At 49.8% G+C, this 19,722-nt stretch overlaps 1 protein-coding gene across 1 annotated transcript; it reads right to left on the minus strand.

The window, feature by feature from the left end:
* Window positions 1-3,349: 3,349 nt before the first annotated feature.
* Window positions 3,350-11,844, minus strand: LOC132492919 (pregnancy-associated glycoprotein 2-like). The gene is made up of 9 exons (XM_060102730.1): window positions 11,744-11,844; window positions 10,462-10,612; window positions 9,380-9,497; window positions 9,167-9,285; window positions 7,767-7,960; window positions 6,729-6,845; window positions 5,153-5,288; window positions 4,968-5,066; window positions 3,350-3,502 (listed from the first exon to the last, which is right to left on the minus strand). Exons 1-9 carry the CDS (start codon window positions 11,842-11,844, stop codon window positions 3,350-3,352), a joined length of 1,188 nt encoding a protein of 395 aa, XP_059958713.1.
* Window positions 11,845-19,722: the final 7,878 nt, after the last annotated feature.

The raw sequence follows: 19,722 nt of genomic DNA on the forward strand, positions 1-19,722 counted from the left end.
TTGTCATTTGATTTGCATTTTCTTGATGATTAGTGAGGGAGGAGCTATCTTAATCCCAAATTTACAGAATAGGAAACTGATGCCCAGAGATGAACTTATCAAGGTCACATGAATGGTAGGGGTCAGAGGTGGGATTTGAACCTAGGCAGAAAAGCTCCAGGATGTACATGCCTGGCGAGTACTCTGCACTGTCTTCCGTGTGCTTAGCAAACCTGGGATCATGCTGTTTTGTATTCTGTTCTTTTCTCTCAATGTCATATTGGAATGATTTCTCATAACATTAAATATTCTGCTGAAACACAATTTTAAGGCGGTTGGTTGCATGATGGCCTATCTATGCTGTGGACACTTTATTTTTTATTTATTTATTTATTTTTCAGCACGTGGGCCTCTCACTGCTGTGGCCTCTCCCGTTGCGGAGCACAGGCTCCGGAAGTGCAGGCTCAGCGGCCATGGCTCAACAGGCCCAGCCGCTCCGCGGCATGTGGGATCCTCCCAGACCGGGGCACGAACCTGCGTCCCCTGCACTGGCAGGCGGACTCTCAACCACTGTGCCACCAGGGAAGCCCGACACTTTATGTTTAATAGGCCTGGGACGTCCCAGATTTTCCTTTTTGTAGGAGACTCTGAGGACTACATCCTGCTTATTTATGTTTGCGGGTGCTTCTGATCATCGCTTTAGCATAAACCTTAGAAGCAAAATTACTGGGACAGAGACTATAAATCTTTGAAGAACAAGTCATTCCAAAAAGATTGTACCAATTTACACTCTTTCAAGAAGTGTTTAAGATCTATCTTTCCCTGTTTTTTCTAACTTTTCTCTCACCGGTGGCTATAAATCTCATTGGTCTGCATTGGGTAAAGGATAAAAGTGGAAGGTGGGGGAAGATTGTTGCTTTGAAGATCAGACTTTGGGACTTACCTGGAGGTCCAGTGGTTAAAGATTCCACACTTCGAATGCAGGGGACATGGGTTTGACCCTGGTTGGGGAATTAAGGTCCCACATGCTATGCAGCGCAGACAAAAAAAATATAAATAAAATTAAAAAGTTGATGATCAGAATTTACCCTCATGTTGGTAGCACAGGCTACAAATATAGAACCTCAGGAACAGTGGGCTCATTAACTGACACAGCTCCAGACCTGGCCTTAGGCTCATCTAGGGAAGCAAAGCCTGACTTTTTCTGCTTGATATTATGGCAATAAGCCATGCTGACACCATATGTCTCCCGACATGGATGCAGCAGTGCGTTCTAGTGGAAGCATCTACTAATTCATCCATTCATTTATTCAACATGTATTTATTGAGGGCCTACTATGTGCCTGTAACCAGTACTGGAGCCAGAAGTTTGGAGGAGACTTACCTCATCTGTACAGTGGGGGTCATGCCCTGCAGGGGCTCATGGGGAGACAGTGAAATGGCATACGTAATTAACCAGAGCTATTATTCTTACTCTTATTGGTAGTTTCTCCCCAGTAGAGACATTGCTTAGGGTTCTATGAAGACCACTTGGAAAATGAGTTTGACAAACTGTTCACTTGAGTCTCCATTAAGCCTAGTGCATGATATTTACTGTTTTAAAAAAAAATGCCATTTCTGCTCTCACCTTTTCCCCCTTTATCAGCTTTGCAACCAGTCCTCCTTCACCCCCCTCAAGCCGATCATAATCCAGTGCCATCCCAGAGGGACCAGGCACACGTAACCGTGGACATACGGCAGATCTGCACAGAGAAGGTAACTGCAAGGCTTAGAGGTGTGTTTCAGGGTGGGGTGACAAGACTGAAGTTACTGCCCTCCTCTCGCCCTACTGCAGCCTTTCCCTGGTCCCTGAAGAGGGAGCCCCTCACTCCTCTGGCCCCCTACCCACACCTGTGTTGTTTTCTCCATCTGGCCCTCCCCATTGGGGGTTGTCTCTTTATCTGTCTCCATGAATCAGTGGTGGGTTGCTAACCCAGCCCCCTATCCCTGGGGTCCACCACAGCACCTGGCACATAGTAGGTGCTCAGTAAATTTGTCCTGAATGAAAAGATGAGGAAGGAAGGGAGTCGTCCCTTTGCTGATTTGTCTTGCCCGAGTAAAGGCCCATACTGTGCATTGCGTCGGGTGTGTTTTCCACCTTATTCTTTCCTGCTCCTTCTCTGATGTGGGTCTCCCTCCACCTCTGAGCCCAGCTGTCCCCAGCCTGGGCCTCTGCTTCCATGGCAGCTCGAACCAGTGGTTTGTAGCTCTGCCCCTGGAGGAAGCTCAGAAAGGCTGAAGGCTTAGTGCACCCTGGGGCCGCTTTACATGCGTGGCATCCTCCCCAGCAGCCTTGGAGGCCAAGGGAAGGAGCATGCTGGGCCCTGGAGGGGTGGGCATGGCTCAGGGATCCACACGGCCCGTCACTTGGGAAGTGGGACTGGAAAGGACACGGCAGGTGTGGGTGGCAGAGAGCTGGTGACTGGGGTGGGGGGACAAAGGGGAACCATCTCAGCTTGAAGGGGCTCACCCAGAACCCCCCTGGAGCAGAAGCCCACTGCTAAAGGTCCTGTGAGATGGGAAGGGTAGAATCTAGTTTTATTACCTGCTACCATCCTTCTGAAAGAGGAGGGGGCGGAGTTGGTGAGGCCATCACAAACTCTTCCACTGTCTAGAACACCAACCCCACCCCGCCACTTCCTTGGGGGCTGCCTCGCCCCAGCTGCAGTCACGTGGTACTGGAAGAGACTGTCAGTCACGTTGGGCAGGGCCACGTGATCAAGTAAAGCCAATCATAGTACCCCCAAGCCCCCCGCCAGGATGGTTGGTCCAGGGCTGGACACATGATCTGAGGTGGACCAATCAGAGCCCTCCTTGGTATCCTGAGGTTTCTCTGAACTTCTTTCCTTAGGGATTACACGCGTTAGGGATATATGTGCAGAAGTGTGAGGGAGGATAGTTGTCAGACTAAGAGAAACAAAGATGAGAGACGGGAAAGAGTGAGGGAGAGAAAGAGGGAGCTGATGGCTTCTGAGTTCTTGGGTCCAGTCACTGAGATCTTTGCATCTGCTGTGGTTCCTGTGTTCCGGATCCCCAGTGTCCTTCCAGTAAGTCTCTCCTTTCCTTGAAGCCAGCCGGAGCTGGGCTCCTTCCACTTGTGGTTCAGACCAGGTTCTAGATCCTGCCTGATTATGATGCACCTCCCCGACCCAAAGAGAGGCACCCATTTGTATTAGCACCGTTGAGAACGGAAACTTTTATTCTTTGCTGAGAGTGGGGCTTCGCAGAGCACCAAACACAGTCCACCGCCATCCCTGGGTGGGAGTGCCCTGCGTGTGAGTGAGTGTGTGTTTGGAGGGGGCCTGACGGATTGCTGAAGCCGCCCCAGCCTTTACACTGCGGGAGCCAGGCCAACCCTGTTTTTTCCCCGATCGTAAACCGAGAAATACAGCCTCAGGAAGACGTCGCCCAGGATCCAGATCTCCGACCGGCTCATGTTCTCTGTGCCCCCTGCAAAGCTGCTGAGGCAGAAGCCCCGTCGGCTCTGGGGGAGACGGAAATGCACACCAGTGAGCCTGAGCCCTTACCTGCCACCCTCTCGGCATCCAGAGCCGGCAGCTTCTCGGTTTTATTTCCCTCCTTTGGTAAGAACCAAGAGGCTCTCTCAGCAGCTGCGGAAGTGGGGTGCCCATCCAAGACCAAGATCGGCCAAGAATGTGGTTGCCATGAGGGAGAGGGGCTGGGGGAGGGGAGGTCTGGGAGTTTGGGGTTAGCAGATGCAAAGTACTATAGAGAGGATGGGTAAACAACAAGGCCCTACTGTAGAGCACAGGGAGCTCTACTCAAGAGCCCGTGATAAACTGTAGTGGAAAAGAATAAGAAAAAGAACACAAACACATGTATAACTGAGTTAGTTTGCTGTACAGCAGAAATGAACATTGTATATCAACTATACTTGAATAAAATTTTGAAAAAGAGAGCAAGAATGGCCTGTAATTCCCCTCCTACTGTGCTGTTTCTTTCCTTGTGACCCAGGCTCGCTGTTTTCTCTGCAGGGAATGCCTTTGCTTCTCCCTCTTCCCCACGACCCGTTCTTAGAGACTGTGCTCAGCCGCTCTAGGAAGCCTTCCTGGCCCCCCGCTCACCCTCGCTGGCCACTCCAGGCCGGGTTGGGTGACTTACCTTGGTTCTCCCCTTGTGTATAGCCCTCATCACTCTGATCTGCGCCTGGCACTCCTTGGCTCAGCCCCCGGGGGTGCCATTTGCATGGGGTCCAGTGTAGATTTGCCTCGACCCACGCAGGCCTCCTCGTGCCTCCATGAGGCTGGAGGTCTAGCATGACTGAAATTCCCTCTCTTCCTCAAAGCCTTCTTTGAGCCCATCAGCCTTCTCTGAACTCCCATAGGGAGCTGACATTAAGCCTCAACCCTGTGCAAGGGCCATGCAGTCACTGTGCACCCTTAATTCACGTGACCATGCAGCCTCCCCACAGTGGAGTCTGGTACCCCATCTCACAGAGTGGGAACTGGGGCTTAGCAAGGGGAAGTTGCAGGCGAGGACTAGGGTAACCATGTAACTTGTCATCCAAACCAAGACACTTTCGAGGTGGGAGGGAGACCGGTAACCATTGTGGTGGGACAACACACTGAGACTGTGCCCACCCGCCCCACTTGTCCCTTGGCCTACTGCAGGGGTTGCTAGAGCTGACTTTCCGTGTCCATCCATCTGAGGGCTCTGGTTGGACTGAAGCTCTTTGAGGGCAGAGGCCCTTCGTGCTCCCTTCTCCTCGTGCCTCGCACCAGGCCGGCACTGGGTGGTGGTCCATTATTTCAGGATGATGGAAGTCCCAGACCACCCCTTACTCTCAACTGGTTGTTTTTGTGGGAGGCACTGGCCCAGCCACAGGGGTTCCGTGGCATCTGCAATGGTGTGGCTTGGCCTGCAGAGGGCCCCCTCCTGCAAGCAGTAGCCCAAGGGTTCCTGCAATTCCACCAGGGTTGGCCCTTCACCTTTCTGATGTAGGCTTGAGAGGGCACTGGGTAGTCCTTGCCGTTGATGGTGAAGATGATAGCAGCCATGCGAGACACAGAGGTACATGGAACCGCGAACTGTGAGGGAAAGAGGGAGAGGGGTCGGCCTAGGTGACCCCTGGTGTGTGGAGAGCTCCGGGGTGACCCTGTGCATGACCCTTCACCTCTTGACCCTTGGCGCCGATGAGCGTCCGGATGATGGCGATCAGTCTAGTTGGGCCAACTAGGAACGAGGTCCCAGTATCCACAATGGCCTGGCAGCCGCGTAAACAACCAAGAATCAACCCGTTCATGGTGATGCTGGGAGATAATTGGACAACGTGGGCAGTAGGATCACTCGAAATCTTCCAGTTCGACTGCCCCCCTCCCTGAGTGTCTCCCTTCAGCTCATGTCCTGACTCTGTTTTCCTTTGCTCTGGTCACCTAACCTTCGCTGACTTCCTTTCAGTTCCTGAATGCATCAGGCTCTTTGGTGCCTCAGGGCCTTGGCATGTGCTGGTCGCCCTTCCTAGAAGACCCCCATCCCCTTTGTCTAGCTAATTTCTCCTCATCTTCCAGGTTCCAGCTCACTTGTCACTTTTTCAGGGAAGTCTTCCCCTCCGAGACTAGATCAGGCTCCTGTCTTGGTCACTCTCTGTAGACTCTTCCTCATTTCTAGCATGTACCGAAGTGGAAATTCATTATTATGTGTGTGACTCGTTTCATGTACGTCTGCCTTACTAGATGTTAAGGGCAAGTTGTAGCCTCAGTGCCTCTCTCAAGTGCCTAGCACACAGCGGATGCACAATGTATGTTTGTTGAATGAATGAATGAATGAAAAAATGGATGAGGAACAGCCAGAGCCCTGTATGTGCTGTGTGACCGATAATGGGTCAACCCACACAGTGAAGACACAGGTTCTCCGGGGTAGCAGATGCTGAGAGCAGGGGTGTCGGAGACACAGGCTGCCCTGGGAGAGGTTGTCTCCCAGCGTGGCCCACTCACACAGCTCAGACACTGAGAGCCCTGGCCAGGCGATGCCTGAGCTAGCCCAGGGAGCCTCCAAAGGACACGTAAGCTTTTGTCTGAGCGTATCACTCAGAATCCCGTCGATTATTGCCCCTTGTTCTCAGGTCACTCCTGGATCCCGGCTTCCTGATTCTCTCTGTCACAGTCCCTGCCCCACTGTGTGCCCGGGATGGGGGATGGCTATGGGTGGGGGGAGTGTCTCAAGAATGCGACCAATCTCTCTCCACTGCCCGGGAGTTTCTCCCTAAGGAAACCAGTTTTCCTGCTTTGTCCAAGACTTTCCCTGTTTTGAAACTGGTAGTTTTGTGTAGTGAGAACTCCCTAGACAGTTGGTCAACTTATCACAACCCTGTTCAGGCTGGTGAAATCCTCCCTCATCCTCTTTTTACTGCACTTTAGGGTCTTCAAACCGTGCTCCCTGCCTCACAGTGTGGTGGGTGCAGCCCTGTTGGGCTGCACACGTCTCTCTGAACCCTGTTCAGGACTGGTCAGAGCCCTGGTCAGGGGCCTGGGGTGATTATGAACCCATGGGTGGTGTGTGTATCTGTGTGTCTGTGTGTGTTTTTGTGTGTATCTGTGTGCCTATGTGTGTGTTTATACGTGTGACTTTGAGGGTGGAGCAGATGTCTGTGTGTGTGACTGTGTGTCTGTGCATTTATTTGTGTGTCTGCATGTGTCCGTGTGCACGTGTGGGAGCATCACTTGGGGTGGCCCTCAGAGGGAGAGGCTTACCGGTTTATGGTTATCTGCCAGTAGTGGGTTCGGGACACTGGTATCCACTGGAGCTTTCCTTTGTAGTACCTGTGGTCCACCCCGCCTAACATAAGCATGCTGCCATTCTCCTTCCGGCTAGGAGAGAAGGAAGAGGCAGGGCTCGTCGTAGGAGTATAACGGCAGGCACTCTCTCAGGGCTGTGCTTCTCCACCCACCCGAGGCACTATTAGGGTCCCCATTTTACAGAGACGGACATTGAGGCCCGGAGGGATTGAGGACCTGTCCGAGGTCGGGCACCGACTAATGAGTGGCACAGAAGGGGTTCGAAGCTGGGCAGCCTGGCGGGGCCCCGACCACCCACCCTTCTGAAGAGGGCCTGGTCCCCTCCAGCAACCAGAGTGCTCAGAGATACCCTCAGAGGACACCGTGCCGGAGGGGTCTGGCTGCCCCCTCGCCTAGCCTGTCATTGTTCAGAAAAGCCGAGGCCCGAGGGCTCCAAGGGTGTGGGTTCCGGTTCACCCAGGGTTGGCGTCACCAGCATGTGTGACCTGTGCCATCCATGGGGCCTCACACTCAGCAGGGCCCTGCCCCCCTGCTATCCCTGTCTTGAAATTCCTAATACTTTTTGAACAAGAGGTCCCACGCTTTCATTTCGCAGTGGCGCCTGCGAATTGTGTAGCTGCTTCTGGGCTCCTGGTAAAATGTTAGTGAGGAGGACACATTCCCGCCGTCCCTCTCCTTCCTCCCATATCAAATCCATCAGCACATCTTGTTACCTTTTCCTCCAACCTGCATCCTGACACCTTCCACCGCTCTCCCTCTTCCTTCACACCCCCTGGACCAATCTGCTGCCCCTGAGCCATGAGCATGGTTGTGTTCCCATAAACCTTTATTTACAAAAACCAGTGGCAGGGCCAGATGTGGCCCTGGCGCCATAGTTATCCCGGGCTAGACTGTCTCTCAGGAAACTTCTGGATCAGGTGGCTACAACTTTTCATGCAACTGAAAGCATCTTACAGCTGACTTAGAGAGAGGGCTTGTGCAGTTCAGACTTACGTGCTCAAGTAGAAGGCAAAGACAGCCTGAGGAATGAGGCTTCGTCTCTTCAGGGTGTCGAAGATGGGGGTGGTCCCTCGGATGGCGAGGCTGGGGTAGCCCATGCCCAGGATGCCATCAAAGGGTGCATCCTTCATCCCAAACTGTGACCGGCTCAGGCAAAATGGCTGGACCATGTCAATAAGTCTCCCGATCTGTGGGAGAGGAGAATGTTCCCACATAAAGGTTTGGGAAGTGGGGCTGGGACTGGGCTGGGATGGAGATGCCATGAGCGCCACAGAGAAGAACTGAGGCCTGGCTGTGCCCTGGGTTAACCTTAGATGGTTAGACCATCTGGGACAGGAATTCAGGTTCCATTTGTGCTAGGCTGTGGCTTTTAACTAACACCTGCCCCTCCTGCAAACACTGTCTGAAGTGAGTCAAATTCGCCTCATGCCTTCTGTGCAGGTGGGGAAACTGAGGCTCAGGAGAGGACCAAATAGTTCCCACTTGAGGACAAAATGAATAGACAGCAGGATAGTCTTCTCTTTGGCATCACTATGATCTGATGACCGAAATGGACTGAATTCATTGCAGTGCATTGTGGATTTTGCATCTGCCCAAGAAGACAGAAGCCCATTTTACAATGTCCCTGCCAGGGTTCTTATGCAAATTCTGCCTGGGAAACACACTTTGGGGATGTGTGCGTGCGTGTGCGTGTGTGTGTGTGACAGAGAGAGAGAGAACTCAGGCCCTTTGGGGGATGCAGGCCATACATTTTATTAGACACTCAAAGGCCCCCTCTTAGGGGCCCCCATTTATCAGGCCCCTCCCACATCTGTGGCCCCCTACTTTCACTGTCTGGATTCCCAAAGCCGTCAGTTCCCCGCAACGGCCCAAGATAAGTTTTATCCTCTCCTCAAATACCGCACACCTGCATGAATCCTGACTGGCCAGCCCAGCTCCACTGTTTACGTGATGCATGAACTTGGCAAGGCCCTGGCTTTCTGCACCTCAGTTCCCTCATCTGTATAATGGAGCTAATCATAGTACTTGCTATGTGGGGTTGCTGCAGGAGTAAACGAGTTGTTACCATGAAAGTACCTGGCACAGCCTGAGGATATAAGGGTGGGTGCTTTTTTCTCCTCTCTCCCTGCACCCGGCAAAATGAACCTTGAGCTGCTCATGGGCAAGGCAGCTGCAAATCCACACCCCAAGCCACTCTCTGGGTCAGCCATTCTGGGAGTTTGTATGTCAGCAGGGACACTGTCTCCCCAGGGACACAACACTGTGGGGTGGGCGGCCGGCCAGCCACTAGGGGACTTTGGGAAAGACGGGCCCTCCCAGTTGGCCCTGCGTCTGCTTTGTAAGCTGCGGTTGCTCCAGGGCCAGGCCTGACTCAGCTTCTGGTTTGCAGTTACCCGAACAGTGTCGTAGCCAAGAAATCCAATAATCCTCCCGGAGCCGTAGATGAGGTCGACGGGCCGGCCCGAGAGCCGGAAGGTGGTGGACGCGTGAGGGTTGAAGACCCTGTGTGTACCTGCGGACACAAGAGATGTGTGTCCGTCAGGTGCCAAGGAGGGAGAAGGGGGTGGGAGGGGGAGTACAAGATGGGCGGGGGGGCAGGTACTCACGGCAGGGGGGACTGTAGCAGTAGATGGAGGGCACCCACAGGTCACCTGAGCCAGTGTCAAAGAGGACCCTGAACTGCTGAGGTGGCGTTCCAATGGTGATGTTGCCAACATAGGCTAGCTACAGGGGCCGGGGAGGGGTGGTGTGGTCAGACCTGGCTGCCCTGGCCGCCCTCGATTCCCAGAGTGCTGCTTCCCTCGAGGTGTCCCGTGTCTCCTGAGATCACTTTCCAACCGCCCCACCTCACAGCCTCTGCTCAGACCGGTGCCTTCATTTGATTTTTTTCTTTTATTTCCTCCATGTGGGCTCTTAGTTCCCTGACCAGGGATCGAACCCGGTCCTCCTGCAGTGGAAGCGCAGAGTCTTAAGCACTGGACCTCGAGGCGAGTCCCTGTGCGTTCATTTGAGAAACTCTCCAGTCTCCCCTTTAAGGCCCAGCCTGTTTCTTTCTCCAGCTGGTCCTCCTAGGTCACCCCAGGCCAACTTCTCTAAACTCAGACCATGTCCTATCACCACCACGCTGCTGGCCCTTTGATGTGACATGTATTTACTCTTTGCCTATCACTCAGGCTGTCCTATGCATTCTTGACGAAGAGGCGAGACCTTTTTTTAAAATCAATAATAACCATAGTGTTAGATTTTTATGGCGTCACAGGCCATAGGGGCTCAGTAATTTTTACTGGTGTCCTTCTTGGATCTGCGGAGGCTGAACTTTGTCTGCCTGGGGTTTCAATCTTGATTTGCAGTTGGCTTTATCTTTTGATCAGACATGGCTCACCTTTCATCTGTAACTCAGGGGCTCACTTAGTTCAGGAGGAATAATCTCCCTCAAACTAATGACATATCTTTGGCAAGAAATGGATGTTTACCTGCCACCTGGTCATTGCTGAGCCCAGTTACCACCGACCAAGAGTTGAGGATGAGAGGGCCTTCTTCTCTGGGAATGGGGTCGCTATTCCCCAGTGTTTCTGCTTCCTGCAGGAGCCCTAGCCCCACCACACCGCCTGGCGCCTCCAGATGAACCCCAGTGCCAGGCCAGAGCACCAGGGGGCGCTGTAGAGTGCCATCCGCCCAACACACTCACATCCAGGTAGTTCCTCAGGGGATGAAGAGTCAATTTCGGGTAATAGGCGCGATTCTGGGACCGGTTGTCATTGTTCTTCTCCAGGAAGTTTGTCAGCAAGTCTTTTTCCCTGAGGGTTTCTCGCATGGTCTTCACCTTTGTTAGAGGGATTCTTTCACCGAGCATGGGGAAAAGGAAACAAAGAAGGGGCGGCAATCAGCTGTCTGTGTTATAGTATAACTGTCATACCTTGCATTGTAATGGCACTGTGTATATTCCAAGCATTTTTATAAGTGTCCTCTCATTATCAGGATGCCATGAAAAGACCATGACAAAGACCTATGTTTGAATACAGGTACTGTTGTGTAAAGTTGGGTAAGCCATATGACCATTTGGAGTCTCAGTTTCCCCATCGGTAGGTAAAAAGGTAGAATATAACTCCCATCGCCCGTATAGAATGCTTTGGGTATTAAGTGAGGTGATGTATATAATGTACCTGATATGTAAGAAATGTCAACAATGACAGCCATTCCCATTGCTATTGTCATCCCACTGTATCTATTTCTAAGAAGTTTTGGGAAGGAGTTCGAAGGGTATCATTACCCTCTTTTTACAGGGGAGGAATTTGAAATGCAGGAAGTTTGTGACTTGGCTGTGGTCACACTGCTTGTTTGAGGTAAATCAGCCTAGAAGTAGCCTCCCAGATCTTTCTCCAGGGTTCAAGCAGAAGAGAGGGGTGAGAGAGGAAGCCAGGAGATGGGGAACAAATTAGGGAAATTGAGAAGCTAGAGAAGCAAGGAAGAGTCAAAATAGAAAAACAAAACCGAAAACTCAGAGAGTTCTGCATGCACAGAGACATCCAAAAACTCAGAGAGTTCTGCATGCACAGAGACATCCAAAGAGGATGGAGCGATAAAAGAGAGAGATACAGACACAGTCACATACACACAGAAATGGAGAGAGGGCAGAGAGAAGTCCTAGAAACCAATATAGGAGAAATGCTGTTCCATAGGACCACATTTACAGTTGCACAGGTTGTGCACTGAGCAATTCCAAGGAGTGCCATTTTCACATAGGTCATGATGTGACTGGCACCCCCAGAGTTGTGCAGCCCTGCAGGCCTACCCCAAGGCCCTTGGGCCCCATGTTGCCCATGGCAAGGTACTCATCAATAAGTGAGACTTGAACTTCAAGACTGTCAGGGAATGATTACTTTCCCTTCTAACCCTGATGGGTGGAAGAATAAGAGGACAAGGAAAACCCCAGAAAGAGAGATGATGCCACTTACAGTCCCCGTACTTACAGGACTAGGCACTCTGAGACGGCCACCAGCCCAAGGATCCCAAGCCACTTCATGCTTCTTTCCTGGGTCCAAGTACTCAGGAAAGAGTGAGTTCTGAGCATGCAGTGGTGGCCAAGGGCTCCTAGTTATATATGCTCTGACATGCTCTAATTGTCCCCTTTAGGCCACTAATGGATCTAATCAGAAATGTGAAGCTCTCGATAAAATCTTTACCTCCATCAGTGTCTGTGGGGAGTGGACTTGGAAAATTCTCAGAATACAGAGATTTCTACTGTAATCTCTTTCTTGGGGCTTTGCTGAAAAACCTAACTGAACTGCATGGACTAAGAGTGGGGAGACTGTTGCCAACTTGGAGATAAAACACTGCTAATAATGTGATAAAAGTAAATACTACTAGAGGCCATGCTTGACATTCATGATCTCATGTGGTCTTCCGAGCAACTTCATGAGGTGTGCGTTGCTGTCCTCAGCTGGAGAGGAGATTGCTAGGAGGAAAAGAGTTCAAATGGCAAAGTGAAGACTTTAGGGGCAGCCCAGTGACATACGAGTGGCTTTAGGTAGTGGGACAGATGGCACAGTTCAGTGGCACCTATAATGCCAATATGCATCAAAGGTCTGCGCTAGAGTAGTATTACAGTTACACAGTTTCACTATTGGGAGAAATGTGATACATGCATCCACAAGATACTTTATATCGTCCAACAAACATACACGGAGGACCCTGTGTGCTAGGGTCCGGGGTAGATGCTGGAAAGTCAAAGTCAAGTAAGACACAGGAGGTCCTTATCTTCAGGGAGCCTAGCAGTCGAGGGCAGTTCTCACAAACTCATGACCCAGGAGGCAAGAGAAATAAATGGAAGGGCTGGGCGGGCATCAGGGACACAGGGCAGCACATGCCCTACCATTGGGGGGAGTCTCTCCTCAGCTCCCACCAGCGGCTGCCATCCTGGAAAGCAGGCTGGTAGGCAGGTTTTCAGGAGAAGTCAGAAGTCTGGATATTTATTTTTAATCTGGTGAAATCCCCTGATTTTAAATGTTAGCGACTAATTTGTTTTTGTTTTTTCAAAAAACATAGTGTGAGCCAAACGTCAAACAACTAACTGTGTGCTGGATTCAGCCTGCAGGCTGTGCAGGTTTTTATTTCTGGCCTAGAGGTGGGAGTAGAGAGGGGACAGAGGGAGGGTTCAATTCATGTTGGTCGAATGAGTAAGAGACCGAATGCATCTTAACCATGTTAATTTTCCTTCCTTTTGTAAAGAAAGATTACCAGGGTCATATAAACCAATGAATTTAATAATGTCCACTTGCTGAGCATCTGATATAATTCCCCACTAGGATCCATGCCTTGAAACATTTTCTCTACCAAACCAAGCATACAGAGAAATCACTTTTAAGTGTCTTATCAGTCAAAGAAGACAAAAAAGACCACTCAGAGCTCCTGCTCAGCCTGAGATGAACAGGGCTACCTGTCAAACTGTTATTCCAGCCAAAGTAAAGATGATGGAGTTTTTTGGTTCCTTCCAGGATTCCCAGGGCCTGGGTGTTTCTGCGTGAGATCTATCCAGGCCTGTCCCTTGGGTAGAACAACGGGAGGCTGGCCTGGTCACCAGGTGGGTGATAGATTGGGTGCAGCGTCTTCCTACTCATTTTTGCACATTGTGAAAATTCAGTCTTGGTGGTTCAGTCCCTACGGAGGGGATCTGACGGCAACTAGCAAGTGACACACACTATACCATTTAGCTCAGCAATTCTACTTCTAGGGATCTATGCCAAAGATACACTGGCAAAAATATAAAAAGACATACGTAGAAGCCATTCACTGCAACACTGTTTGTAAAAGCAAAAGATTTGAAACTTACCTGTAGTGACCATCCACGAGGGAGTGTTCAATAAGGCATATTGAACATAATAAGTGTTCAATAGGGCATAGGGCATCTGAACTACTGGGCATAATGCAGATGGAGAGAGGCGTGGAATGGGTGAGATCTTCAGGGTGTAGTGTTTAGTTTTTTAAAAAGGGGAACCAGAAAAGTGCTTATAGTTTGTTACTTTTACATACACATATATGTTTATTTTCAATAAAACTTAAAAAAAATGTAATTTATGGGGGAGGCGCAGGGACGGAAGTGAGATTTTTCTTGTTTTATAGTTTGACTTTGCAACCATGTAAATATGTTCCAGAATCAAAAAAGAGATAAACAAACACATCTGTCGAAATTGAGAACTAAGACAAATGAGCCTAATTCTATCAAGTTGGTGACCTAGCCGCACACAACAAAACATTACTTAAGTGGCTTTAAAATGCAGAATTTTGACCTACATTCAGAGTGGGATATCTTCTAAGGACAAAGACAAACAAACAAACAAAAACATCCTCCCTCCAAAACCAAACCAAAAACAAAAAACCAAAGAAATCTGAAACTATATCCAACACCTTATTGTTGTTGATATTGCTACTGTTACTTTGAAAGTATCTTATGTATGTTACAGGTTAAAGCAAGTAAGTAACTAATGCTAATGTTGTCAGGAAGCACGACTTTCAGTGGAAGAGAGAAAAGATGTTTACGTATAAAACAAAAAAGCTCAAGTAAAACCTTGTGGTCTTAAAACTTGAATTGGAAGTATACGTTTGTACCAATTAATTATTTTCCTTTTTTTTTTTTAAAGAAAATCTCTACTTTCTGGGTCTGACCACTGAAAAGCCTAGAAGCAATGGCAGCTTGATAACAGTGACTATCCTGAGGCCTAGCCTGTGGCCTCTAAATACCATTTCCCACCAGAAGATACAGAGATTCTTAAAGAGATGGTTGATTTCAGGGCTGGGCCAAGAAATGCACAATGTAAGGCTGGGAATCTTGAAGGATCAGAAAGTTGAGGGCCTTCAAAGACCACTAGGGGCCTCACAAAAGTTTAGGAATCCATATGAAGAGGCCAAAAGTGGGATAATTTTAACATCACATCAAATTGATTGAAACAAATTAAATATATAAAAAGCCATGACTAGTGGCGCAGTGGATAAGACTCCGTGCTCCCAATGCAGGGGGCCTGGGTTCAATTCCTGGTCAGGGAACTAGATCCCACATGCATGTCACAACTAAGGAGCCCTCATGCCGCAACTAAGGATCCTGCCTCCCACAACTAAGACCCTGTTCCACCAAATAAATAAATAATAAATATTAAAAAAAAATAATAGCCATGAGTTCCAAGTGGTAATATACAACATCTAATTTGTCACTGTGACAGATTGCCAATGCACCAACTCACTATTCTGAACACTGAAAGATGGAAATAATCATCAATATGTATGCTATTTTTGTATGATGCATATTTCATGTAACTACAAATAGTCAGTGAAGGACTATTCATTTTAATTGAAGAATTCCAGTAATTAAATTCAGAAGAAATGGTAGAATCGGGAAACCACTGTTTTGCAACATCCTAATGAAAAAATGGATCTAGGCAAAGATCATCAATAGATGCTAAAACCATAAGATGAAAGGTCTAAGGGGAAGTTTATAATGGATGGATGAGTTTGGCAACATCAGGACCCACTGATCAATCTCAACGTCTATCAAAGTGGCGCAACTAGAAATTATGAGCCTCTTGATGTGATGCCATAAGAAATATATGGAATTACATATGAAATATTCGAATAAAAAGTTTTGAACTCAAGTCTAGATTTAGCTACCAGTTTTCAGGGAAATACATAGATAAAGGAACAGAGAAGCAATCCTCTAAACCCAATACTTGGGAATTCTATAGGACAAACAACCCCACTTCCTCCCGCTTTTTAAACAAATAAATGGCATAAAAATGGAGGGGAGAGGGCTTCCCTGGTGGCGCAGTGGTTGAGAGTCCGCCTGCCGATGCAGGGGACACGGGTTCGTGCCCCGGTCCGGGAGGATCCTGCGTGCCGCGGAGCGGCTGGGCCCGTGAGCCATGGCCACTGAGCCTGCGCGTCCGGAGCCTGTGCTCCGCAACGGGAGAGGCCACAACAGTGAGAGGCCCGCGTACCGCAAAAAAAAAAAAAAAAAAATGTGGGGGAGAGACTGTTATTTATTAAAAGACTTAAAAGACAACAACCAAATGCAACACGTGTGTACATTCTCTAGATCCTGGTTTGAATAAATAAACTGTTAAAAGGCATTTTTTTCAGAGGATCGGGGAAATTTTAATATGGACTGGTTATTAGACGTTACTTTTTGTTTGGAACAAAATAGCATTGTGGTTATATATATTTTGTTGCACGGTAATCTCTTCCTTAAAATACTTCAGCAAAAATGAATAAATAGTAAAAAAAAATGTTAAAATGAAGGTTTAGATAAAAAAAAAAGATTTGTGTAGTTGCTATGGATTGAATTGTGTCCACCCCCAAATTCATAAGTTGAATCCCTAACTCCCAATGTGATGGAATTAGAAGGTAGGGCCTTTGGGAGGTACTTAGGTTGAGATGGGGTCTTGAGGGTTCGGCCCTCGTGATGGGATTAGCGCCTTTATAAGAAGAGCCACCAGAGAGCTTCCTCCCTCTCTTTCTCTCTCTCATTCTTCCTCTCCCTCCCTCCTTCCCTCCCTCCCCCTCCCCTACCACATGTGAGGACATAGCAAGAAGAGAGCTGTCTGCTAGCCAAGAAGAGGGTCCTCACTAGGAACCCAATTGGCTGGCACCTTGATCTGGACTTCTAGCCTCCAGTCTATGACAGCCTGGGCCGACTAAGACAGTAATGTAATTCTTGATGCCGAGTGATGAAACACAGGGTTCATGATACTATTCTTTTTTATTTTTGTTATGTTTGAAATCTTTTTGTAATAAGTTTTAAAAACTTCCATTTGGAAGTTTCTGTCTTTAGTGATATCCTGAGGGGCCCAAGAAAAGCAGACTTGGACAGGCCCCCACCGGCTGAGTGGTGGGAGCCCCACCTGCTCATTACTCCAACTCTTCTCATGTGATCTGACCATCACCAACTCCCCGCCCCACACTCTGGGCTGCTTGGTCATCCAGCTGGACACTTTGATGAACCAGGTCAGGGCCTGGAGGTAGAAGGAATGAAGACATTTTTAGAAAAAATGGACTGGGCATCCCCCTCCCTGGATGGGGGTGGGGTGCCATCTGCAGGTGAAGGATAGGGCTTAGGTAGGGAGGGAGCCAAGGAGCGAGGCTGTGGGGATATTTGGAAGGGAAGGAAGGAGGGATTCACAACCAAGTAACCAAGAGGAAGACAGCTTGCTTAGGACCCAGGAAGGAAGAAGCACTGAGAAAAGAATGGTACCTACCAGAAGTCCAGATCCACCTGGGTCTTCCAGTAAAACTTGTTGGAGGTCACGATCTTCCTGCTGGAATTCCTGCTCTGGACATGGAGGTGATAGAGCCATACTCCCTGCTGGTGAGCCCCGGGAAGAGGGACAGCCACACCCAGGGGCCCTTTGAGTACACTCTAGCTGTTGGCATCATCCCAAGCTGGACAGCAAAACGGCAGCTCATCCAAAGCATTTAAAATAATGTCTAATTTATCTAACCTTCCTGGCATGTCTCGTACCCAGAGTTCCTTTAGGAGAGGTGATTCATCAGCCTAACTTGGGTTTCTACTGAAGTCTACAACCTTCCCAGTTGGTAACTTTTGCCTTGTAACTAACTGATCTCATCCCACAGAACCTGAGTGGCAGAATGTTCCAGTGGGCATGGCCCCTAAGGTGCTCCGGCTCACAGCAGCTGTGTACCAACGGGTCTGCCACTCCCCATTCTGAGTCCAGCGTTGCCAGGCATCGTCAGGCAATCACGGCACCCTGACTACCAGAGGTGGCCTCAGCATCCTGGGCAATGGGCACCTCTCAGCCACTTGTCCACTAATTGGCATTGACCTTCAGTCTGGAACCACTGCTCTGGAGCAAGCCTAGTCTCCCCAATCCCAGAGATGGGGAAACTGAAGCCAGGGGTGTATGACTTACCCAAAAGCTGCAGGCAAGTTAGTGAATCGTTGGGACCCAGGGCCTCTGGTTCTCAGGCTGCGAGAGCTCCGAGCAGGGAAAGATCAGAGAAAGCTCAATTGCAATCCACTGCTGGGAAGCTCTCAGAAGTCTACAGGTGCCAGAGCGGAAGTGTTTCCCCTTCTTCCTCAATTCTGGCTCCGCTTCTATCACCAGACCTGCCACTGTAGCAGGAGGAAAGCAATACTGGGAGCTGGCTCTGCTGGGTGCCAGGCAGAGTGGGGGCACCCCCAGCTGGAGTGGCACCGGCAGGCAGTCGTACAAATAACGCCCAGCTCACGCCCAGCTCAGCAGCCCTAGGGCTCCCGCTTCTTGTTTACACAGCACAGACCCTCGGGAGATTGGGTGATATTGACCTGCATTCACAGTGGGGAGTATTTTCTGCTCAGCCCTTTGGCAACTTAGATGCAAGGTCTTACTCTTTCTTCAGGGAACACCTGGCTGAGCGAGGCTGGGCATGCTCAGACAAGCTTGGATTCAAGGGACTTGTTCCCTCTTTGATGCTCAGAAAGACCTTGGAGCTTCGAAGGCCTTGACAGGGGATGAAACCACTCCTGTTCTATGGGGACTTTGCTATATGGATCTGGCTGGAGAAAAAGGACAGATGCACAGGGCAAGGCTAGGCATCCCTGGGTACCAACTGATTGTGAGTTGAGTTCCAGCCATCAGGCTTCAGGGTCAGGTGCTGATGCTGGTCCCCATGGCCACCTCTCGAGAAGGAATGGAGGAAACAGCTTTTGCCCAGAGAGCAGTGTGGTCTGGGGACACCGTGATCACACAGGGGAAGGTTAGACAAGAGCGATTACTTGCCTCTTGGCTCTCTCAGTGCCCTGGGGGTTCCACCAAGGAGGACAAGCAAACGGAGGGGGTCAGACTGCTGGTACCCCTGGCACCTGATGCCCCTGGTGATAACCGTCTCGTCTACACAGACCCGGGCCCAGAGCTGACTCAGCCCCATGACAGCTCTGGGGTTTCCCTTCTGGAGAGGAGGGAGAAGGCTCGCTGTTGGTAACTCACAAGTGAAGTGTGTGATGAGGTCATGGTTGGTGACCTGTGGCCTAGGTCCAACCGTGAAGAAAGATTGAAGGTGGAAAAGTAACCATTAATTAAGCTTGGTTACCTTGGGCCTTTGCAATGGCTATTTCCCCCATTTGGAATGTTCTTCTCCCAGCTCTTTTCATGGCTGGCTCCTTCTCAACATCTAGTGTCATTTCATGTGTCCCCCCCACCCCCGCAGGAAGGCCTTCCCTGGCCACTCCATTCTCCCAGGCACAGAGCCTGATCCATTCGAGGAGCCCATAGACACTGACTGCATTTCCCGTGTGCTTTTCATGGGCACCTGAGAGCTTGAGAGTGTCCCCAATTTACAGATGAGGAAACTGAGGTTGAGAGCAGTTAAGCATCTCCCTGGGGCACACAGGGCCTGTGAGTGGTAGAGCCAAGATTTGAATCCAGGTCTGTCTGATTGCAAATTCCAGCCATTCTTTAGTCCTGGGCTTGGGGGACCAGGAAGTGATGCAGAGGAGACGAGAGTGTTGGGGATGGAGGCGGTAACTGGGAAAGGATCTTATCTATTGGGAAATATTCATTCTTTCAGTGAGCCCTTCTTCACAGTGCTCTAAGCCAAATCCAGAAAATCCTTGCTGCGTAGATGGAGCCTGGAGGGCAGGGACAGCGTGCGGACTGTGCCGAGAACGCAGATGCTGGGCCCAGGGGGAAGGTGGCCTAAAGCCTAGTTCATGATCTTTTGCCACGAGCCAGTCCCCTTGGGAGCTTGTCCATCTGGAGGGCCAGCTCTTTCTGAATGGGCTAGCAGGGGCCTTGTAGTTTAGGAAACAAAACTTCAGAAAAGAAATGTGACCAGGCTGTAACGGAGACATGCTCCTGGCGTCCTGCGAAGCAGATGCCTAATGTTGCCTTGGGTGGAAAGTTAGGAAGGCTTCCTGGTGGAGGTGGCAACTGAGCTGTGTCTCGATGGATAAAAGGACTTTGCTGAG

This window comes from Mesoplodon densirostris, chromosome 7, assembly GCF_025265405.1.
Source record: "Mesoplodon densirostris isolate mMesDen1 chromosome 7, mMesDen1 primary haplotype, whole genome shotgun sequence".
Classification (NCBI taxonomy): Eukaryota; Metazoa; Chordata; class Mammalia; order Artiodactyla; family Ziphiidae; genus Mesoplodon; species Mesoplodon densirostris.